The following is a 24384-nucleotide window of genomic DNA, read 5'->3' as shown; positions in this document are numbered from 1 at the left end:
CTCTCTCTCTCTCTCTCTCTGTCTCTCTCTCTCTCTTCCTCTACTGCTCTGCGTGTTCCTCTCGCTCCCCTCTCTTCCTTCCTGTGCACCGATTGGTCCAGGTCTCCTCTGGCCCATGGATGTCGCTCCACCCACAACAGTCCAGTACACTCAACCTGCAGCGCCCAGAGACTGTCCCAGAACTTCTCTGTCTCTGTCCCCACCCTCATCTTCGCTGGTATGCACTGGCAGCCAGGGAGCCTTCTGGACTAGGCGGGGGGGGGGGGGGGGGGGAGGTTTGTAGGATGTACGACTGAGAGTAGAAGAAGGGTTACACCATTTGATGGTCATGATCTTAAAGAAGGCTGGTCTTCAGTACAGGGCCCATTCCCCGTTGACTCTCGATCACAGTCCACTGCTCGGGTCTCGGGCGTCCGGTTATCTTCCTCGGCTGATGTCCCAGGAAGCCACCGAAACCCTCTTACCCACACCGTGCCACCTCCCTGCAATCTTGGAACCGGCCTATGTGGCAGTCTGGACATCCAGTAGCCCATAGTGCTGCGCTGTGTGAGGGCCCCGGGCAGGAATAAGGGCCCCTGAGGCGTGGTTTGAGGGCCAGGGAAGGTACCTGATACCTCCAGGTTCAATAGGCTCCATCACTGCGCCCCCCCCACCACTCCTCCTCTACTGTGTTGTCTTCTGTGTGATTCCTGTGCTCTCCTGTGTTGCTCCCGTGTTTTTGATTTGGTGTGGTTGACTTTTGTTGTCTTTTATTTGTTGTTGTTGTTGTTTTTTACCATTTAACTTGCTTTTCATTTGCTTGCTTTTGTGTTTGACCATCCAGCCGTCAGTAGCACCTCAAACACCTGAACAGTGAACCCAAAAGAAAACATCCTTCACACATTACCGTACCCCCCCCCCCCCCCCCCCCCCCCCCCCCCCCACGGACACGGACACAGACACAAGGCTCACACAAGCACTGAAGAGGGTGGTGACGGCCGTGTGTGTGTGTGTGTGTGTGTGTGTGTGTGTGTGTGTGTGGTGGTGTTCTCCCGGCAGGCCTGTGTTCAGTGAGGACCTGCCCACGGCCCACGGGCCCCTGACTCCTTTCCGAGCGCTCCCTTCCTCCTCTCCTCCCCCCTTCTCCTCCTCCAAGCCATGCAGTCGGCAGTCCTCCTCATCTGACACTGACCTCAGTCTGACGCCCAAGATGGGTAAGACCCACCCCACCCAACCCAACCCTCTCCACCTGCCCTACACCACCCAACCACACACCTCCCCGACCCCTCCTGGTGCTACCCTACGGTTGTGATTTCTATGATTTCTGTATTTGCCATTATTTGTTCTGTGTTTTTTTTTTATGTTGCGTTTCTGTACGTGTGTCTCTTAAGTTACAGTTGTAGTTTTGTGGAGCTGTATCCCCCCCCCCCCCCCTCATGCTCCATGGGCTGCTCTGCCTCCAACCAAGCTAGTGTAACCGTATACATATATGGATGTCCTTGTGCAGAGACGAGTTGTCTCAACGGGGCCGGTATACTACCAACAAGGTGTGTGTGTGTGTGTGTCCAACTGGCTGAGGATGCTTCTTCGTTGGTAGTATATGGCCTACATTGTGTAGGGCAAAGAGTCACGGGTCTCAAAGTCCATCTTCCATTCTGAAAGAGGCGCCTATGAGACGGCTTAGCCTTATTGGTTCATCTCAGGCAACAGCTTGAGGTGCCTTCCTCAAAGTGAGCCACTCGGTCCACAGGTGAGCACTTATCAAACCTCGCCTACAACAAGGAGGAATTCCAAGTCTTTGACCCACACACACACGCATCATAAAAGCCCTGTACAGCACCGGTATGTTGACCATTCACCAGAAGGGAAGAGCCCAGCCGTCCAAACCCCCCCCGATGCCACCCTTAATGACCCTCTAGCTACCTTTTCTCCTCTCTGGTGCTCTCTTAGGCATCACCCCTTCTCCTGATTCACACTGCTTTCCTTTGTTTGTCCCCATCTATCCTCTCCATCTAGTGTGACACTTCCTCGATAGATAAGTATTTCCAGTGCTCCGCTTTAGGGACAATTGTCCCTGAGCCCGGAAGGTCTTGGCTGGGTATGCATGTCGTTTGTTTCCAAGCGACCACAATGCCAGCCGATTGCAAAGTTGCATGGTTAGCAATCTGAGCTGGTCCATTGCGTTGGTTTAAAGGTCCCATGACATGCCGCCAGGTGTGGGTGTGATCAGCCGTTACAAGCCGAAAATCTGCCCCTTACGACATCACAAGTGGGCGTGTCCACCTAGATGTGTGACGGATTGATGAGCAACGTTTGCTACAGTCCACTGGGTAGGCTGGTGGACTGACCTATCCAGCACGCATCTAGGTGGACACGCCCATTTTGTGTTGTCATAGGGGGCAGATTTTCAAAACGGCTTGTAAGGTTAATCAACCTCACACCTGGTGTCATGCCATGGGACCTTGAAGTTGAAACATGCATACTCTCTGAGCTCTCTCTCTCTCTCTCTCTCTCTCTCTCTCTCTCTCTCTCTCTCTCTCTCTCTCTCTCTCTCTCTCTCTCTCTCTCTCTCTCTCTCTCTCTCTCTCTCTCTCTCTCTCTCTCTCTCTCTCTCTCTTAGAGGTCTTGCCATCATCCATTGTATTTCTCATCATTTCTTTTTCTCATGCTTATTTGTTGCTGTTTTTCCACCCTCCTTCCTCTTTGCTGTTTCTTTGTGGTGTCCCTCTTGTCTTCTGTCCTCCCCGCCGTCTATTTCTGCTGGACAGAAAAGCCCCAGCCAATCCGATGCAGGCCTGGGATCTTCCTGTGTCCCAGCTCCCCGGCCCTCTCCACAGACTCCCTGCCCCTTCCTGGCCCACGGCCAATGGGCTGTAGGCATGCCTCAGCCCCCAGAGTCAACACCCCGCCCCCCCCACTGTGACCTCCAATCAGACTCCTCCCCTCTGAGGAAGAGCGTGTCCTTCAGTGAAGGCCTGCTGCCGTCAGCAGCCTCTGGTATAGTAGGACTTTCCCCCCCCCCCGTTAACACAGGCCACCGTTTTCATGACGTGGTACAGCAGACACAGTGATCAAAGCCACGGACTGTCCTCCCCCCCGGACCACCAGCCAACCTGGAAGACCCCGTAAAAGCATGTGGTGTGATGGATTTGTCGGCCATGCCAGTCTTTTAAGTCATTACGTCCAGGCCTAAACAGGAATAACATTATTGGGATGTAGGGGGAGCAGGTATCCGCACACCTCGAGGTGTAAACACAGGATCAGCGACAAAGTGTTTCAAGCAGAGTCGTGTTACATCGCCCGACTAAGTCCTGGCCTGTTCAGGTGCTGTTACATAAGTCGACTTTCAGGCTGTAACCACCGACCGGTCATGTGACCACACCTCCCTGTCTGAGTTACAGCTCACTGAAAGGCTGGTGTTGGTTTAGGAAGCAGGATGTGGACTGTACTGTGCATGACTGGTTAAAGGTCCCATGGCATGCCACCAGGTGTGGGCTGATTAGCCGCTACAAGCCGTTTTGGAAATCTGTCCCTTATGACATCACAGGTGGGCGTGTCCACCTAGATGTGTGACGGATAGAGGGGCGTCGTTTGCTACGGTCCACTGGGTAGGCCGGTGGACTGACCTATCCAGCACGCATCACAGGTGGACACGCCCACCTGTGATGTCATGAGGGACAGATTTCCAAAACGGCTTGTGGCGGCTAATCCCACCACACCTGGTGGCATGTCACGTGACCTTTAAGGCTGCCTACCTTGTCCTGAGCGTGTGAGTGACAGGGGGGGCGGGCTCTGTTCTGTGACCAGGTATGGGCAGCGGCGGCAGCGGCGGCAAGGAGGCGGGACCTCTGAAGATGCTCCTGAGACAACAGACGCAGACCGCCCTGGAACAGAGGGTACACACACACACACACACACACACACACACACACACACACACACACACACACACACACACACACACACACACACACACACACACACACACATTATTCTACATTGAAATGTCAATATATGTTTGCCCCAATACTGTTGGTTTCCATTGAGGATTTATCTAGCTCAATCAAATAGAGCAATAGAATAAGTTGTATCATGACATTGATAGCATTGATACTGACCAGCTCTAGCAAACACCCTATACGCACGCACTCTGTCAGCCGTTCTGGCTCACTGGGAACACTGGGGGCACTGGGAACACTGGGAACACTGGGAACACTGGGAACACTGCGAGCACTGGGAACACTGGGAACACTGCGAACACTGCGAACACTGGGAACACTGGGAACACTGGGAACACTGGGAACACTGGGAACACTGGGAGCACTGGGAACACTGGGATCACTGGGAACACTGGGAACACTGCGAACACTGGGATCACTGGGAACACTGGGAACACTGGGAACACTGGGAGCACTGGGAACACTGGGAACACTGGGAACACTGGCCGTTGTCCGTGAGCTGTGCAGCCACAGCGGTGTCGCCAGGGAGAATAACGGCCCCCCCTCTCTCTGTCTCCCCCGACCACCCCTGCTTCTCAGGCCGCCTCCTCCTCTGCTTTATTGTTAAACGCCCGGGTATGTTCCTTCAAGTACTCAACGCACACACTGTCACCCCGCTGTGTGCCTCACTTTACCCCATCCGCCCCCCCCTCCGCCTCCTTAACAGCCCCTTGCCGTGGGATGCCCTCCCCTCCACCTAACTGAGCCATCTCGCCACCCCCACCCTCGCCTCCACCTCCCTGTGGCTCTGAGAGAGCAGGATGGGATGGAGCAACCCGGCCCTGCCGTACCGGGTTGCTCCAGCCCGGCTCTCCCTCCCCAGATCCACAGAGCTTGGCCAGGGCATGACCGAGAGGCTGGGAGTTGGTGTCCCTTCAGCTTGGGACGGAGGCCTTTTGTGTGTTTCTGTTTTCTTTCTTCTTTCGTTTTGCCCCCCTCTGTTAAAGGCTACAAGGCTGACTTTATTTTATGCTGCCACTGCTAACTTGGTGCCGGAATCCACAAGGGGAAACATCGAAAGCGACAATGTTTTTTCTCCAGCTCGCAGGCATTCAGTCTGTGTACCAACTTGAAGACGAGCGTGTCGGGAGAGTTAGCAGGGAAAAGCATTGTGGCTTCTGGTGGCTTGTGATTAATAACGAGAACTATAGAATCACGTCAGCCTTCTCCTTTAAATCTCCTGCGATTTGGTCGCCTGTGCGGAACCAATGAAAAAGGAGCTGCTATCCACCAACCACTAAGGAAGGCGACCGAGCAGGTCCTCCCTTCTGTCTGGTCACAGCAGGTCATTCCTTCCATACTCTTGCATGACCGAACATGAAGTCCCAATAGCTCTGCATTGTACACTGCTGTGTACAGAAGCATTAATCTGCTGCCTGGAAGCAGATTAGGTGTTAGCGGGTTTGAGGGCTTCCAGGATTGCATGGATCTTATCTTGCCGTTCACAAACAGTAAGATGGCTCAACAGACAGACGGACACAGACAGACGGCATGACATGCACACCCCTGGTCCCTGGGACCCCCATTTGTTTGCAGCAGGACTTGTTTACTGCCCCGTCACATGGTACACGTACACTGAACCTAAAGTAGGGCATTCATTTAGATGGGAAAGGATTGGATCTGATAAGCAGTATGGATACACAGCCCAATGTACGGCCCTGAGAATCCTCCTCCATTGTAATCCAGTCCTTTCAGATCTAGGGACAATGCTGCCTAGTTCTTTGTGATGCCTTTGTTCCATTGGACCACAGGTCTGGTGGAACAGAGTAGAGGAAGGGAGTCCTTTTGACTGCATGGGGGTCACACCCAACCTTTTTATGCATGACGGTTCTTTCCTAAATATGTGGCCAAGTGCATTCTGGGTTCTGGGCAAGTTGTAGTCTATGTAGCACAGGAATACCATTTTTGAGTCATTTCCAAGTTCAATCAGATGCTGCCGTTGCGGCCGTGGCCCCTTGTGAGCCTGTCCTGATGTGGCTGCCTTGCCTCCACAGGAGTTCCCCTTCTTCACCCTGACCTGCTTTCCACCTGGCTTCCTGGTTCACGTTGGGGGGGTGGTCAGTGCACGCTCGGTCAAACTCCTGGACCGCATACACAACCCTGGTAGGTCTTACTCATACATCATGTGTGTCTGTGTGTGTGGGACATGTATTAAGGCGCTAGTGTCTTCAGAATCTCTTTTTAAAGGATTATGTAGATGCTACATAATATAACTTGTGTGGTGAGGTGAATCGCTGACCAGCCAGGTAAAAGCTCTACCTAGTGAATATTAAACCTCTCATTTTGCTGGATAATGGAAATATAACCTACAATCTGTAATAAAACAACCCCCTGGTATAACAACAACATAAGCTCTCAAATGACTACAATGCCCATCAAGCCAGCCATACTTGGTTTTTACCATACTTTTACAATCATTTTGCCGTTTTCACTTACCATCCAGAACACAAAGTAAGGTTCAAAAATACTTTTCTACAAACTTCTGACCAAATGTACTTTTAACTGTGACCGTCATAAGTATCTTTTGTAGTTATCAACATGGCAATGAACAAGGTTATTTTCAGCATACTTAGTTGTCTGTAGGATACACTAATAGAAGCAGATCAGCGCTGTCAAGAGTGTTATAGGCCAGACTTCTTACGTTTAATTCTTTTTGTTTCTGTGTGTGCCATCAGCAAGTATTTTGCAATCAAGTCAACTTTGGTTTTGATTCACGTGACGAAGTCCCAGATCCGGGATTGTATGTTTATTTAATCCTCCTCTTTCCAAATGGGGGGAGCTTTCACTTCACGATTGACTTGACAAACGTGTGTGTGTGTGTGTGTGTGTGTGTGTGTGTGTGTGTGTGTGTGTGTGTGTGTGTGTGTGTGTGTGTGTGTGTGTGTGTGTGTGTGTGTGTGTGTGTGTGTTGGAGGTGAGGTGTTTTGCTGATGCATGACCCTGGGTTCGGCTGCTGCTTGTGCTGCCTGGTTCTGTGTGGCTTCAAGGACCGCGGGCCTGCCCAATGTCTGTCTAGGTGTGGCCGTGTTTGCTCGAGTCAAGTCCCCTGATCGCTGAATGGTGTCCTGTTATTCACATTTTGTGTGCCTTTTTATTTTTTTATACACTTGTTCCATTGTACTTGCTGTTTAAAACTAGACATGTAAACATACTGTCCCATTGCTTAGACAGTAGGTTTTGAGTTAATAGGTTACATTTTTGTTAATGTAATATGGTAGACCCCTCTTCTTTCTGATTGCTGTTGCTTGATTTAAGTTTTCGAATCACCAAGGATTTAACCGCACACTTCCTCAAAAAAGAAATCAAGCTTTGTATTCGAAAACACAATGAGTTATGCAACTCTTTGATCTCTTTTTCCCCACACACATCAAATGTCAGGTCACCAGCTTCTCCCACTGTTTGTAACTTCAGATGCATGCATGTGGGTGCTTTGTCAGACCACAAAGATCCGTACATGTGAATGAGGCCATGAGCCCTGAGCCTGGTTTCTGTTGCAGGGATATGGGTTAAAATTGATTTGTGGGCGTTTCGATACCGGCTCCATTCACACATGACCCTGGTGCCGTTAAGCCACTCAGTGCGTACGGTTGCTAAGCTGTGACTGTCCTGCTTCTGCATGCAACCTCTCCCCTCTACTTCCAGAAGCTACTTATTCTTGAGTGTTTTGATATTTTCCACATCTTTACTTCCTGTCCCTCACCAACCCCTTGTTATTTTTTTCAATTCCTTGTGGAGGTTGATTTTGTGTGTGTGTGTGTGTGTGCGTGCGTGTGTGTGTGTGTGTGTGTGTGTGTGCGTGTGCGTGTGCTGCTGTTGTCTTGCTGTGTTGAGCTTGTTTGTTTTCTTCTTCTCTTCTTCTTTTGCTCTCTGTCCCGTGTACTAATGGTGTGTTCGGGCCCAGCTTTGGGTAACCCGCGCCCTTACAAACTGCTAGACTGGAATAGTATCACTGCAGGTACACCCCCTCCTCCCCTCCCCCCATCTACTGCTTCCCTCCATCACAGCAATGGCAGCTCAGTGAAGTAGAGGGGCGGCAGACTTCGCAGTGCACTTGAGAGTAGACACAAATACATGGGAAGTGCTCCCATACCTAATGTGGACATACACGGCGTCCCATCTCACACTTTTGTTATGGCAGCGGGCAACAAAATATATCAATCCTACTTTGTCAGTATTAGGACCGAAATAGGAGTCAAACTGCATTGCCCTGCCCGTGCAAATGAACCCCTGCTGTGCACCGATCTAACACTGATATGAGTGGGGGTAGTTTGAGTGGTTGGATGTTCAGTTTGAGACTAATATGATTCAGTGAGCTGCCACTCTCCCCGGTACCTGTGTGAGTGCGTCCGTGTGCTGGGCTGAGTTGAGCATGCACTATGTTGCAAGCACCCCCCCCCGAACCACCCCCCCTTTCCCAGCTATATGATAATGCTTTCCTGGATGAGCGAGGAGGTCCAACCTGCCTAGACCAGTGGCAGTTTGGTCCAGAGGAGGTTTGACCCCCCACCAGAGAGTGCATCACTGGCTCAAGGGCCGTATTCATGCTGAAAAGGAGCGCAGCATTGATGATGGTGGATGGATGGATGGACGGACGGCTGATGGATGGTGGATGGATGATGGAGAGAATGGACTAGTTTAGGGTAATGAGACAATGAAATGCAGCCCTTTCAAAAGAAAAAAAAAAAGGGCATCGTAGTTCCACCACAATCCTAACTCTTAAACTACTAAACCAAGCTCCCTGGACTCTTGTCTTTCAATGAATATGGCCCTAATCTTTCCATGAGAGTGCACGTGGCCAAGAGTGTGCACGCGTGCCTGTGTGATTTGCTGTTTCTGTCTGGTTTTTGTTCCCCCCCCCCCGCCCCCCGTGTGTTTTTAAAAGCTTGGCCATCCTCCATCGTCACACCATCTATCTTCAGTTGATCTCCTTCCGCTCGCTCCACCTGTGGTTTCCCTGGGGGTTTTGGGGGTGCTCTGTCAGCATGTGGCCTTCACAGGTGGTCATGGGGTGTAGGTCAATACTCTTAATGCAGCTCACGCCCCAGCCTTCTTCTCCTTACTCCCACCGTTCCAAAGGAACACCCTGGTTTGGAATTGGATCCCAAGGGGAGACCAGTCTGACCCTGGAGTTAAAATAACTACAAACTGATTCAGTGCTTGGAGCAGAAGCATCATGCGACTATTGATACACACCCATGTCCTGCTGCCTTCCTTTATTGTTCATAAATATGATGAAGATTCCATGTAAAAGGGGCATCTTAATATACGATTTTTTTTAGTTGATGACTGACCGTAAGACTGCTAAAGGTGCTGTAGGTAAGATTTAAGACCTATAGCCGAGTGTTGTTAAATATCTGCTGTTGTTGACAATTGAGACAATTTTAGACTGACCGACCTCTTCTCTGATTGGTGTTCATGTGTCTCTCCCTCTCTCTCCGGAGTTACCATAGCTCCACTACAGGGGCCTGATGGCAACACTTCTCAATAATGGAGAAATGTGGGGGAGGAGAGGGGGCTTTTTTGGGGTTGCTATTTTCGCTTATTTTATCTTAAATGAAGTCCTGCTATCTGCTTCCCCTTTCTACCTCATTACTACTCTCAAACCTTAGTTGCAGCCCATTTAACTGAATTCTAAGACAAATCCTGGAGGTTCTGTCGATGTCGTTTTACCTATCCAAGTGGTTGAGTAGTATAGACAAACAGACCCTCTGACCCAATGAAAACGCAGGCGTTTTACACGGCCAACAAGACTGCAGCTCAAGCCAAGCTATAGCGCTGAAAAGAGACTATTGAATTTGGGTTTAGTATAATGTACGTTCAAGGTGTCAAGGCTAACACTGACCGACATACTAACCCAACCCTTGCCTTCTTCATCATCATCGTCATCATTATCTTCACTGTCGTCTTTAATCATGTTTTACATCACGGTATTTGACTAATAGTGTGTTAAGTAGTTTCCGGCTTGCTCTGATGTGAATCATCAGCAAACCTCAACGTTTATTTTATCTCCTGGTAAGTGAAGGCAGCCTGATGAAGTATGAAATTACTTTTTCTTTTTTTTGTTTGCCAACTGATTGCAAAACTTTTATTTTAGCATATTAACCGAATCAGACTCGACTATGCTTCGATCATGGCTGCTATCACTGTTTTGGGTCTAGAGTTGCGTGTGTTTTAAGTTGGCTCAACGAGACAGCGGTTGGGACGTGATGGACCCGGCTGTGATGTGGTGTGTGTGTGACGGGCTCCCACATGTGTTGCAGATGAACCGGAGACCCGGGACGCCTGGTGGGAAGAGATTCGCCAGGAGATCAAGTCCCACGCCAAAGCGCTGGGCTGTCACGCTGTGGTGGGCTACAGCGAGAGCACCAGCATCTGGTGGGCACTCGCGCTCCCACGCACACACACATGAGCACATGAACACATGAACAGAAATCCTTTAAGATCTAGCAGCGTCCTTGTTTGGACTTGAGACAGGCAATACTGCACATTCCCGGGCCATAGTATGATGGCCTACTTGACGCATAATGTATATGAAACGGCTTATAACAGATTTGATCAATATTTAGTTGATTTTCTCTCTCTGTTTCGTCACTTTGTTCTCCCAGCGAGGAGGTGTGTATCCTCTCCGCTGCAGGGACGGCCGCCATATTGAACCCTCGCTATATGCGTGAGGGATGTCTGGACATAGGCAGCGGTGACCACAGGTGAATTTGACTTGAATGCTTCATTTTATTAAAAAACGTATTTATAATATTCACATCTTTTAGAGATTGGGTTCCGGAGCAGTGGCTAACGCTACGACTCTTGCCTTTGTCTCCGGGTGTACCAGGTTTGACGAGCCGTCGCCCCCTAGCTGTGGCTTCTGTCACATCCCCTATGATGAGCTCAACATGCCCTTTCCAGCCCAGCTGACCTACTGCTTCCAGTGCAGACGACAGAAGGTCTGGATCGCATATTACCGTATTCACCCAAATATGAGATGAGGTTTTTGTTCTAAAAATACTTAGGGGGTCGTCTTATATCCGCGATATAGACAAAATCATGGAAAAACAGGGAAAGCAGGGGGAAACACTAGAGGGCGCCAAAACGATCGTTTGTGACAGTGTTTTGTAAATACTGTCCGCAGCCCCTCACAACAGTGACACTGTTAAACTTGTCATTCATTCATTTCTGAAGTCATTCATCGACACATTGCACTTCATTGATTACATTTTGTGACAAATTAATCCAAATATTTAATCAATGGTGTTAAAATGTTTTTTCCAATGAATTATCAGTAGAATTTTAAAATTATTTTCTGTAGTAAACAAGATTATGTCCACAGCCTCTTTTTTTTTTCAAAAATAAGTCTGGAAAGGTTGTTTTATATTCGGGTGAATACGGTAGATCAGCGGTGTAAACGCGCCCGCCGCTGTGTCAACTTACCCTACAGTCGGCCTGTGGTTCCACATGAACTCCAGCGTTTGTGTTCCAGGTTCCCGATGTTCTGTTCACCACCATCGACCTGCCAACAGAAGCTGCCGTCTCCGGTAAAGGCTGTCTCATACAAGCTAGGTGAGATTCCCAGCAGTAAAATGATCCTTTTGTCAGTAGTAGGGGTGTGCATGGGTACACGTGTACACATGTAACCGGTTAGTGAATCATAGCCGTTTAGGAAAAATCAGTAAACGAAAACCGTAAAAAAAAAAAATAAATCACCGCGCCATTGTTTCAATGGGAATCGCGGCAGTCCATACTTTCAACATAAAGTTTACATATTTATAAATCGAAATTCGTCCCAGCCTTTATACCACAGATACTCTAGGGTCTATAGCATATAACCGCGTTGTCTGATTACAGTTTAATTCATTTTTCACAATTTACCAGAGCTCGTTTTGAAGAGTAATCACCGCGCCATTCGTTTCAATGGGAATCGCGCCGGTCTATACTTTCAACATAAAGTGTACATATTTATAATTCGAAATTCGTCCCAGCCTTTATACCACAGATACTCTAGGGTCTATAGCATATAACCCCGTTTTCTGATTACAGTTTAATGAAACAGTAAGCTGACAACATCCTAATTAACACTGCAACTGCAAATTAACCACACGGCGATAACCATGGCAACCGGTCAAACAAATTTTCTTTTTGCGATCATTCTGCTCGCCAACAAATAATCCCCGTATAGCGCGACCGCGGTCCACTTTAAAAAAAACAAAAAAAAAATTCATTAATTAATAAAACGGTTAACCGTGTACACGAAAAAAAAAAGAGGTCGTGTAACCGTTTATAATTTTTTGTAACTGTTCACACCCCTAGTTAGTAGGTAGGTAGAACAGTACAACAGTTGAGTTATTGTCAACCCATTCAAAGGTGACAAATCCAATCCAATATTACAAAAATAATCTAACAATAACTGCATGAACGATTCAATATCTTTTTTTATATTTGGATGCAAACAAAATGTTCGGATCTAACAGAAAAAAATAAAGAAAATAATAAAGATTAGTATATGATACACATGAACCTCCTCAGATGGCACAATTTGATGGTTTGCTATCTCGGGATATTGGGCAATATCCCATGACTGAGATCTCAAACTCAAGGTATTGTTTTGGCACTCGTGACGGTCGTCTCGTCAAGCTAATAAAACAAATAAATAAACCGCTAAGAAAAACAAATGAATCCCGGCAAAAAGTGTTATCCTGTTTACTTTTGGAGCATTCACGGTACTAAAACAATTACTCACCTCAAGCTCCCTGAATAGCCTGAGGTGAGGGGGCTATTCCCCACTATTCACTCCGCCTTTGGCGATTAATTGTTAAATACCTTCCACCGTGGCCCAGGTTGTGTCGTCTGAAGAAGAAGGCGCAGGGTGAGGTGAACGCCACGTCCATCTCCAACCTGCTGCCCTTCATGGAGTACGAGCTCCACACACAGCTCATGAACAAGCTGAAGCTGCGCAGCATGAACGCCCTCTTCGGCCTCCGGATACAGATCAGCATCGGGGAGAACATGTTGCTGGGATTAGCTGTGAGTCGTGGTTCTGGTCTGTCTCGGATCTGGTGTGTCTCGGATCTGGTGTGTCTCGAATCCGGTGTGACTCGTATCTGGTGTGACTCTGGTGTGGCGGGTCGCTTGTGGGTCTTTAGTCTGCCCCCTATTTCAAGGGTTCGACCCATGATCGATTCTAATCTGGCTAAGGGTTGCTCGATAATGGAAAAAATAGTAATCACGATTATTTTGGTCAATATTGAAATCTCGATTATTCAAACGATTATTTTTGAGTTTAAAAACATGATGTATTTATTCAGCATGTCTCTCCTATACTTTGTAACTGAGAACTTTGAAACTCGCCTTAAAAAAATACACGAAATGGTCAAAAATAAATGTTCAAATCCAAAGAAATATACAGATATGTATACAGCTTTTCTACAATTTCTATAAAACATTTAATGAGAAAAAAACAACAACTTGATTATATTAGTTTTGTGATGGTTTGACGCTAAAATCGAAATCTCGATCTGAATTAGATTAATCGACCAGCCCTAACCTGGTTCTAGTTTGTGTGTACAGCAGTGCTGTTGAGTCATTTGTTGTCCTGGTGCTAATGTGTCTGTGTGGGTGTCAGTCGGCCACAGGGGTGTACCTGAGCGCACTGCCGACGCCGGGAGGGATCCAGATCGCGGGGAAGGCCTCAGGGGACCTCAGTAACGAGCAGCACGTCCTGAGCATTCAGAAGCGGATCAACGACGCCATGGCCAAGAACAAAGAGATGTACCACATCAACCCGCCGGTGAGGCAAACAAACAGGCCAGGACACTATGGCTGCACAAGTTACTGCGTTCAAGCCTCCCATCATTTTTTGTGTTTATTGACCTGCAGGTCTATGAAGATATCTGACAGTTTTGCACTATATCCATAACCTTTTGTTAACATAGAGCCCATTGACATATCTGGTATGGCATGGAGAAGGGGTCTGACCTGTTTTCTGTATGTAGGCAAATAATTGCCGCAAATGTTCTCATCTGACCATAGCTGCTTTGGCTGCTGAGCAAACAATCCCAAATTGACCCTGTGCATCTTGATAAGGAAACCAATGCCAAGAGCCTTTTGTATCTATAACGGTTGAACGATAAGCCAACAATGGGGTCGCCCACAGTTTGCTGGGGTACAAAGTCCTTTGGCAATTAATGCAGCAGATTAATTTTTCATTAAGGTACATGCCAGTTTTATTGTGTAGAACGTCTTCCTGCTCTAAATAGGTGTCTTAATAGGTTATTATCAGAACGTGTTCATGTTTTTTTGACTCTGCAACATGGTGAAAACCTATCCCTCTTGTCTCTCCCTGATCATTAAAGAAATTATTTGCCTTGGACCCAGAGGTGTTCCACGGCATAAACATGGTACTGAGCATGCCCAGTTTCAGCTGTGAGACACATCTACGCATGGCCGATACTTCACCTCTTTTAACCCCAGTTGTCACCACCTACACCTTATTTTTATTTTTATAACCACTGTGGAGCGAGGAGTGCACGCCCCAGAATCCTCTCTCTAAGAGCGGCCATCCTGGATGTAACTGGACTAGCTGGGGCTCACAAACCTGACCAAACCTCTCCCGCTTCACACCCATACGTGTCTTTGGTTCCACCCTTACCCTTCCAGATCCATGCGCACACCGTTAACAGTTGCTGGTTTGTGGCTGACGATGTGGTTGATTGTGTCGTCGACTGTGAGTGGTGAAATATTAACACATCCATCTTGCTACTTTTCAGTCTCAACAAAAGGTGTGATGCACATGTTGGTGTTTTATTGCTTTGGTTTTTCAAGGGTGTAGTTTCAGTAATGGCCAACTCCGCTCGGCCTCGGCCCTTCTTCTTGACCTAACCCAGGAGCTGAGCGAGGAGGCCGCAGGCTCGCCTATCCCCGAACCCAAGCAGCGCTCCAGGCTCTTCCGCTCTCAATCGGAGAGCTCGGACGAACTCTCTGAGCTGGATCTCTCCCACGGCAAGAAGGACGCCTTTGTCCTGGAGGTGTGTTCTGCTGCTGGGGGTGGGGTGGTGGTGGAGGAATTGGTATTGGTTGGTATTGGGGGTGGAGGTGGTGTTAGTATTGGGGGTGGTGTTGGGGGTTGTGATGGTATTGGGGGTGGAGGTGGTGTTAGTATTGGGGGTGGTGTTGGGGGTTGTGATGGTATTGGGGGTGGAGGTGGTGTTAGTATTGGGGGTGGTGTTGGGGGTTGTGTTGGTATTGGGGGTGGAGGTGGTGTTAGTATTGGGGGTGGTTTTGGGGGTTGTGATGGTATTGGGGGTGGAGGTGGTGTTAGTATTGGGGGTGGTGTTGGTGGTTGTGTTGGTATTGGGGGTGGAGGTGGTGTTATTATTGGGGGTGGTGTTCGGGGTTGTGTTGGTATTGGGGGTGGTGGTGGTGTTAGTATTGGGGGTGGTGTTGGGGGTTGTGTTGGTATTGGGGGTGGTGGTGGTGTTAGTATTGGTGGTGGTGTTGGGGGTTGTGTTGGTATTGGTATTGGGGGTGGAGGTGGTGGTGGTGTTAGTATTGGGGGTTGTGTTGGTATTGGAGGTGGTGGTGGTGTTAGTATTGGGGGTTGTGTTGGTATTGGGGGTGGTGGTGGTGTTAGTATTGGGGGTGGTGTTGGGGGTTGTGTTGGTATTGGAGGTGGTGGTGGTGTTAGTATTGGTGGTGGTGTTGGGGGTTGTGTTGGTATTGGTATTGGGGGTGGAGGTGGTGGTGGTGTTAGTATTGGGGGTTGTGTTGGTATTGGGGTTGGTGGTGGTGTTAGTATTGGGGGTGGTGTTGGGGGTTGTGTTGGTATTGGGGGTGGAGGTGGTGTTAGTATTGGGGGTGGTGTTGGGGGTTGTGTTGGTATTGGAGGTGGTGGTGGTGTTAGTATTGGGGGTGGTGTTGGGGGTTGTGTTGGTATTGGGGGTGGGGGTGGAGGTGGTGTTAGTGTTGGGGGTTGTGTTGGTATTGGGGGTGGAGGTGGGGGTTGGCTTCGCTCCAATAGTCCTTCTCTAGCGTTTCGACTCCACATCGAAACCAACAGATGTTTTCCTTGACAGCTGTCCTTCCCGCTTTTCCTATTGTCATCTGCGTAAGCTGCCACCGCTTAATCGTCTTAGGGGCCACAGTGTTTTAGCCGTTATTCGACTACGTCATTAGACATACCATACAGCCTGAACTCTTTTCAGGACAAGCCCCCGTGTGACTATAATTACGGCTGATCACACCGCCATATTGCCACAGATAGCGATCGTGATTGGCTCAGCCGTCCCAATTCAACATTGCTCCGATCCTTTGGGAAAGGAGAGTGGAACGGAGCCCTTTGTGTTGATTAGCCAGACCGGCGTTCTACAAGCACAGCTGTCACACAAACCAACAGCACAACAACACGTGTTGAACAGTGAATTTGTGTTCCTGCAGATCGACGACACCGACGCGGTGGAGGATATCCACTCCCTCCTGACTGATGCCCCTCCTCCAGCCGGTACGTAGCTCTGCCTTCTGGGTAATGTTCCCCTCCCTAACAGGGTGTCCTTCCTCGCAAAGTCAAAGTCAAAGTCAAGTCAAAGTTGACAAAAATAACATTTAACATAGTGAAATTAAAAAGGGGTAATCACTTTTTTGTCGTTTGTGCAAATTACTTAAACCTGAATAAATAATCAATAATAGTAATTTAAAAACAGACATCCCTTAATGAGGTGTTGCTATAAAAATGGTCACAAAAAAATGGTATATAAATATTATATATAAAATATAATATAAAAGTGCATAGAAAATAGTGCAAAAGTGCAACCCTGCTCTCACTCTCTGCTGTTCTGTCGGCTGCAGGCTTCTACAGCTGTAACACGGAGGTGATGCCTGGGGTGTACAACTGGACCTCCGGACTACAGGTTCTACCCCAGTACTCCCTCCTTTTATCCCCGACCTCTTCTGCAGCCTTGCTGATGTCCATCCCTCCAATGTGTTTGTTTCTCCTCCCAGATGTTTACGTCAGTGAGGGTCTTACGGTTGAGCAACGCCAATCTCACCAACCAAAGCCTCAACAAGATCTTCACTGACATGTGTGAAAATCTGCTAAAGGTAACTCATCTCCCCGGTGAACAATAAACTAAACCGTCCACTTTTCATGGGGGTCAGATGTAATGTCCTTTTGTATAGTTATATAGAGCTATAAACTTTATTCCTATATTTCTACTTGAGTTTATCTTGCTCAAGTATTCCCAGTGATTTCCCTTTGGGATCCAAGGGATTGAACCAACAAGCCTGGGATGTACCCCAGGCAGTCTCTCCTTGGGGTGGGATGCTGGCCCTATGTTATTGCTTTGTGGTTGCTACTAAAGTATAAAAACGAAATGTAGCAAATCTTAGTATAAATACTTAAATCCATTATGCATCATTATATGGTTATTATCCTAATATTATACAATTCTATTCATTTTTTCATTCATTTTCTTATTTTGAGCAGTCTTATTATATCTTGTCTGTGCTTGGTGTTAATATACATCATCCCTAAGATGGTGATCGCGAGGCAGTATGGCCGCCCCTCCGGCCCTCGTTGCCCTACGCCCAGCACGTGCTGCTCCTGGCCGTGGCAGCAGCCCTGCTGTTACTAACCAGGAGTCTGTGTGTGTTGTCGTTGTGTTTCAGAGTCTGTACTTCAAGCTGCGCTCCATGATCCCCTGCTGTCTGTGTCATGTCAACTTCACCGTCGCCGTGCCAGAGGACGAACTCATACAGGTAGCACTCCTTTCCTCGCTTGTGTTGGACGTCCATCGATATCCTTGATTCATTTGATCGTTCATCACCCAGGCCGAGGATGATCGTCACGGAGTGTGACGTGTTCTGTCTGCCTGTCCCAACTTCCCCACTAGGTGGCAGTAACGGCGGTCGCCATGAGTTTCGATAAGGAACCGGTCCAAGAGAAGCTAGGAGACAGGGCCGTTTTCAAAGGTCTGTATCAAATGCCGCCGTGCTTCAAACAGAGAGACCGTATTCCAAATGGACAGTATAGGACGTGACCGGAAGATGTGTGTGTGTCTCCTACATCTCATTCCGTTGCCATTCTGGTCCTCTTTCTGCCAAAGCAATGAACAAACGCTGTATGAATGTGAAGTATCCGATACCAGAGAGACTGTTGTTCTGATACCAGAGAGATATTATCTGATCTTTAATACATTGCACTTTCTAAAATGCTTTTTTTTTTTAGCTTTGCCTTTTATTTTCTATATATTTTATACATTTTGTAACTTTGCCTATGTTTCCTTTTACTCATCTATTATTTTATTTCATGACAATGATTCTCTGTGAAGCACTTTGAGTCTGCCTCGTGTATGAAAAGTGCTTAATAAATAAAGTGGCCTTCTCCCTCCCGCCAGGAGGGGGCGAGATTGAGGACCAGCTGCAGTTTCCCATGGAGCTCTGCGCCGAGTCCGCCTCCGTCGCCATCAGCAACCTGACAGCCAAATTCACAGGTACCCCTCCCTCAGCTCTCTTAGGCCCGCCCCCCCCCCCCCTGCTCCACGCCCTCCCATGTTTCACTAACTGCCCGCCCCTGTCCCCCCCCTCACGACGCCCCCAGGTACGGGCTCTTTACTCACCCCGGCCGCAAAGCTCCACAAAAACCACCTGTTGATGGTGTCCTCTCCAGGTAAAGCCCCACCGCTAGCGGCTGTAGCCCACCCCAGTGCCGGTAGAACTCTGTGCGGCGGGGTCTAGCTCACGCGGGTCCAGCGTCCCCGGCGTAGGGCGGCGTAGGCGCTCTGGTGTCTGCACATGACTCCTGGTGTCTCCGCCTCCTAATCCAGAGGGAAGGGTTTGTGTTAGAATGGGGCCACATCCCCCAGGCCAACCCAAGCCTTTAGCGAGCTAGAAACCCCAGATCTCTCTCTCGCGCGCTCGCTCAAATTCTAATCCAAAATGTTGGACCTTGAGGGAGACGCATGTAGAGAGACAGACAGACGGAGAGGGAGGCAGACGGAGAGGGACAGACACCGACGGATAGAGAGACAGACGGGCAGAGAGACAGACGGAGACAGCGACAGACGGAGAGAGATACAGGGAGGGAAGGAGAGAGCGGGAGACGGATTAACATAGAGAGACAGACAGGAAGAGAGACTGACGGGCAGAGAGACAGACGGAGACAGTGATAGACGCAGTGAGACAGGGGCAGCCTCCGCAGTGCGCAGCTATAACCTACCACCTGGTGTGTGTCTCCAGGTGTCCCAGAGCACGCCAGCGGTCCGTCCAGAGGTAAGCCGTTTGTCCCCCCCACCCCCCTCTGACACAACTCTCCTCCTGCTCCCATGACAACGACACTGCTCTGTTTTGATTTCATCCTCTGGTCTGTGGGACAGGTTACCCGCTGTACCCAAACCTATCATCCTCTTATATTGTTTTTCTTTTGTTTTTGTTGTCGTTGTTTGTTTGTTTGTATGTTTGTTGTCCTGTGTGTGTGTGTGTGTGTGTGTGTGTGTGTGTGTGTGTGGTGTTGTTTTCTGTTTGTTGTTTTTTGGGTGGAACATGTGAATGCCTGTGGTGGTTTGTGTGTGTGTGTGTGTGTGTGTTCTCTCCAGCTACCTCGGTTGATTACGGTTCCTTTGCAGACAGATGCAGCACCTGGCTAGAGCTGATTAGGCTGAAAGCTCACACCATAAGACGAGGATCAGTTAAGACAAGTAGGAGGCCTCAGTCGCTAGCACACTCTGGTGATCATTCTTATACCGACGCAGTACCTCGTACCTCTGACACGCACTCTCGGCGCACTCACAATTACACACACACACACACACACACACACACACACACACACACACACACACACATAGGTACAGGCGCACACACACATGCAAGTTCTCACACAGCCCTCCCCGCATGCCCCTGGGGGGCGGAGCACTCTAAATCAAGCGCCGGCTTATTATTGGCTAGAGTGTGAAAGCTGAAGCCCCGCCCCTCAGGGGGACTCCTATTGGCTAGTGTAGAGTGTGCGATGTGACCTCACCAGGTATAAGTGCATTCACTCTGTAATTAATTTAAAATAAATCCACTGTAGGGAACCTGGCTTCTCTCCTTTCACCCTCCTCCATTTGGGACTTAAACCAACTTAAACGCTCTCTGAAATGGGCCCCGGTCTAGGGTAGATATTAGTGGTCAACGATGGATGACTAAGCGCTCACTTAGTCTTAGTACGGACACAAGCAGCCCTCTCCTCCTCTGTGCAGTAGAAGAGGAAACACGGCAGTAGAAGGCATCTTTCACACTCTCGCTCTGATTCACGTGCTCAGACCACAGCTGTCCCCTTCCCCATTTCCATCTCTCCAGCCTCCCCCTCTCCTCTCCTCTCCTCCTATCTGTAAACATCCAGCCATGCACCGCACTGCAGACAGGCCACACACACATGTAAACACACCGCGCAGCTGTGCCCAGGTCTGTCTGTCTGTCTGCAGACTGTGTGACTGTGTGTCCGTCCCCCTCCTGCCGCTCTGAATGCATGGCACTTTGGGCTGTGTGTGTGTGTGTGCGTGCGTGTTGCTACCACACCGCTACCACTCTGTCGCCCGCTGTTGTTTTCAAGACGAGGCTCGTGCACATTGTTGTTGTTGTTTACATGCACGTGGTTGTGGTCTCCACGGTCACATGCACACGCTCAGCGGACCCCTGCAAAGAACTAGCACACAATGTTTACGTCAACTATACGACAATATCCATTCTACATGTTTCATACTCCCACCTGGCTTTTCTCTCTTGCAAACTTTCCTTCTGTCTCTTTGCCGTTTTTTTATTTTAATATTTTTTCCCTCCCTCTCTCTCCCTTCCTGCCTCTCTCTCTCCCCCCCGCCCCTCTCTCTCCCCCTGCCTCTCTCTCTCTCTCCCTCTCTCTGCCTCTCTCTCCCCCTGCCTCTCTCTCTCCCTCTCTCTCTCTCTCCCTCTCTCTGCCCCTCTCTCTCCCCCCTGCCCTCTCTCTCCCCCCCTGCCCCTTTCCCTCTCTCTCCCCCCCTGCCCCTTTCCCTCTCTCTCCCCCCCTGCCCCTTTCCCTCTCTCTCCCCCCCTGCCCCTCTCTCTCTCCCCCCTCCCTCTCTCTCTCCCCCCTGCCCTCTCTCTCTCCCCCTGCCCCTTTCCCTCTCTCTCCCCCCCTCCTCTCTCTCCCCCCCTCTCTCTCTCCCTCTCCCCCCCCGCCCCTCTCTCTCTCCCCCCTCCCTCTCTCCCCCCGCCCGTCTCTCTCTCTCCCCCCTCTGCCCCTCTCTCTCTCCCCCCTGCCCTCTCTCTCCCCCCCTGCCCCTTTCCCTCTCCCCCCCGCCCCTCTCTCTCTCTCCCCCCTCTGCCTCTCTCTCTCTCCCCCCCGCCCCTCTTTCTCTCTCCCCCCTCTGCCCCTCTCTCCCTCCCCCCTCTGCCCTCTCTCTCCCCCCCTGCCCCTTTCCCTCTCTCTCCCCCCCTCCCTCTCTCTCCCCCCCTCTCTCTCTCCCCCTCCCCCCCCCCGCCCCTCTCTCTCTCCCCCCCTCCCTCTCTCTCTCCCCCCCGCCTCTCTGCCGGTGTCTCCCGCCCCTCCCCCCTCTCGGCGTTCCCTGTGCAGTCTCGTCCTCGGAGCGCTGCAGCCCCCTGCCGGAGGGGCGCTCCCGCTCGCTGCGCTCCACTCGCTCCTCCAGCGGCGGGGGTGCCACAGCGGTCACCGTGGTGAAGATGACGCCCCTCTCCTTCCTGCCCGGCACGCGGCTCATCAAGTACCTGGGCATCATCAACATGTTCTTCATCCGCGAGACCACCTCGCTACGGGAGGTACGGGGGGGGGGGGGCGGCATCTATAATCATTATAATAAGAAGAATAAGAATAACCGTACAGAGGTACACAAAAGTCATTAGAAAGAAAGAACAATGAGAAATTAATTATAATGACGATATAGTGATTGGCATCAGGTGGAATAGGCAGATCTGAACAGATGTGTTCTGAGTTGTGATCTGAATAGGGGGAATGAATCCATGTTCTGAGTTGGGGTGGTACTGAAGTCAAGAGACGGGGAGCGAGCGGCTGAATGCTCCGCGCCCCATGGTGGTGAGACGGGCAGAGGGGACAGACAGGTGCACGGAGGAGGAGGATCTGAGGGAGTGGCTACATGGACGATCTGATCATGATGTGATTGTATTCCCAAGCATGTACTGAAGTGTGTGTGTGTGTGTGTGTGTGTGTGTGCTCATCAGGAGGGCGGTGTGAGTGGCTTTCTCCACACGTTCATAGCGGAGGTGTTTGCGATGGTGCGTGCGCATGTCGCCGCCCTAGGAGGCAACGCCGTGGTCTCCTACAGCATGAAGGAGTGTGTGTTCATGGAGAATCCCAACAAGAACCAGGTACTTACTCACGCACGCACACTCACGCACGGACACTCTCACTCGCACACTCACTCACTCACTCACTCGATCACTCGCTCACTCGCTCACTCACTCACTCGATCACTCACTCTTACTCACCCACACACTCTTCTGACCGCTGAGATCAGCGAGGCTCATCTCGTGGTCCTCTATCGTGTCCCCGTCCTCCCAGGCTCAGTGTCTCATCAACGTGAGCGGCGACGCGGTCGTCTTCGTCCGAGACACGGACCAAGAGGCCACGCCCACTCTGATCAACACGTCCTGCAGCGGGACGGACGGGCCTACTTGAATCCCCTCAGAACCCCCCCAAAAGGACAGGCAACCTTTCCCTCCGTCCAAACACAAGGGATTCGTCGCTCAACTCAACTTCCGAAGGCCAGGGCAACGCTCTTTGTCTCTGCTTCTTTTCTTTAACTTTTTTTTGTTAAAACATTTGTATGTGCTCCTGAGGTGAACGTCTTGGGCTTCAGTCGACAATGGGTAGTAAAATATCTGGCCTATATCCATCCACACAGTTGAAAGCCTTTTGGTTTTGAGGGCTTGTGTTTTTTGTGTCCGCCACTGGGGGCGCTCTGGGGCAGCTTCCTTTGTTCAGTGGTTTCATCCCCAACGCACGCCGCTGTCGCTCGCCGTACTATAAAGGGACTTAATGGGTCTGTCATGGAGGACTCATTTCAGATTTTTACCTGCCTGCTCTGTTCAAGAGTATTAACACAAAATAAATCCCATTGCTAATGGAACTCTACTAACTTGTTCTAGAATATTGGTAACTCACAACTGTATGACATTGAACTAAGACTGGTCTCTGAAGATGCTTGTTTACCTGGAGTACCACTTGTACTAAACATCCAAACATGCCCCCTTGTGGGCAAAGCGTCCATCACATGACTGATTTGACATCATATACCAGCCAATTTTACCAGCCAATCTACCATGTTGTGTTCTTTGTCAAATAGCTTTTACTTTGTGTGTGTTTGGTACAGCCTGCTTAAGTAGTATCACATAGATGCCTCCATTTGTTCAAGTCTGGGAAGCGTTTGAGTGGGTTCAAGTGACACAGACTCATCCATATAATAAACTCAATGCCTTTAGATAATATTTCAGAATTATAAATAATTCATTGTACAATAGATTCATTATGAGAATATACTTTAGAGGATGCCGACCACTTGTTGATTTTAACTGTGTTTCACTTTTGTTGAACAACGTGGAGCTGTTTGTCGCAATGTTTAGCCACACAAACTCCAACTGTTAGTGTACAAATCGGTCCAAAATCTCTTCTTTTTTTACTGAAACACAACATCTCTATACTACTGAACTAGCCAATTGTTAATATTGTCTGATGCTGGAAAACATATATATATACAGTCAATAGCCTAATATAATCTAGTCTATGTGGCGCAATACATATTTTATGTGATTAAAAAAAAGTATAGTATTTTTGTAAGAAGAAATTACATTGGTAAACTGACTGCTCATTTTGCATGTGCAACTAGGTCCTGATATTTTGACTCATATTGTGTCGGGAATGCCGGTGCACTTGATTGATGTTAAAGCAGTTACAATTCAATTTGTGTTTGAAACTTGAATGTACATAGATTGCTTTGTGTTTAGCACCATGCAGAATCACTTCACCATGATTCAGCTTGGTTGCCTCTCAAGTCTTGCACAATAAACTCATTTGAATACCAGATTTCATCTTTCTTCATCTATCTTACTTTTAGATCTTACATGTTAACCAAAAGTACGACCAAATGTATTTATTTATTTAAAACACTTACATTTAAAATGCAATAATGGTGTATGCACCACAACCTCTATTGTACACTATTCAGAGAGAGAAATGGTGTGACATGAGGGTTTAATTCTGGTCTGACGTTATTTTACAGCACTATAATAATGACGTTATAAAATGTGATAATCTAAATTATTGTATTTTTCTCTCCCTGTGGTTGAACTTCATATGACGCAGGTGATTGAGAAAGCCTAGTGGAAAACTAAGGCATTTTCTTTTTAAATTGGAGCATCAGGAGTATTTTCCTCACAT

The 24384-nt window shown here is 49.0% G+C and overlaps 1 protein-coding gene across 8 annotated transcripts in view; it reads left to right on the top strand.

Annotated features, from left to right (window-relative positions):
- c2cd5 (C2 calcium dependent domain containing 5) overlaps positions 1–23999 on the top strand; it is a 28915-nt gene extending 4916 nt beyond the window's left edge. Inside the window, exons 8-30 of one of the 8 annotated variants that reach the window (XM_079743571.1) lie at positions 1039–1193; positions 3787–3875; positions 5972–6080; positions 10238–10352; positions 10583–10681; positions 10807–10918; positions 11452–11531; positions 12806–12992; positions 13591–13755; positions 14321–14365; positions 14852–14992; positions 16401–16464; positions 16809–16870; positions 16962–17060; positions 17628–17717; positions 17852–17930; positions 18356–18451; positions 18559–18627; positions 19197–19229; positions 19583–19654; positions 21547–21749; positions 22170–22316; positions 22510–23999. In XM_079743571.1, coding sequence (XP_079599697.1) covers positions 1039–1193; positions 3787–3875; positions 5972–6080; positions 10238–10352; positions 10583–10681; positions 10807–10918; positions 11452–11531; positions 12806–12992; positions 13591–13755; positions 14321–14365; positions 14852–14992; positions 16401–16464; positions 16809–16870; positions 16962–17060; positions 17628–17717; positions 17852–17930; positions 18356–18451; positions 18559–18627; positions 19197–19229; positions 19583–19654; positions 21547–21749; positions 22170–22316; positions 22510–22626 — 2428 coding nt within the window. In that variant the 3' untranslated portion in view covers positions 22627–23999. Of the gene's footprint in view, positions 1–1038; positions 1194–3786; positions 3876–5971; positions 6081–10237; positions 10353–10582; positions 10682–10806; positions 10919–11451; positions 11532–12805; positions 12993–13590; positions 13756–14320; positions 14366–14851; positions 14993–16400; positions 16465–16808; positions 16871–16961; positions 17061–17627; positions 17718–17851; positions 17931–18355; positions 18452–18558; positions 18628–19196; positions 19230–19552; positions 19685–21546; positions 21750–22169; positions 22317–22509 lie in introns of all 8 variants that reach the window. The other 7 variants (XM_079743569.1, XM_079743568.1, XM_079743570.1 and 4 more) reach the window with 7 other exon arrangements.
- Positions 24000–24384: the final 385 nt, after the last annotated feature.

This window comes from Pollachius pollachius (assembly GCF_949987615.1).
Source record: "Pollachius pollachius genome assembly, chromosome: 9".
Lineage (NCBI taxonomy): Eukaryota > Metazoa > Chordata > Actinopteri > Gadiformes > Gadidae > Pollachius > Pollachius pollachius.
The sequence above is the reverse complement of the archived record's forward strand: the minus strand, read 5'-3'. Positions and strand labels throughout refer to the sequence as shown.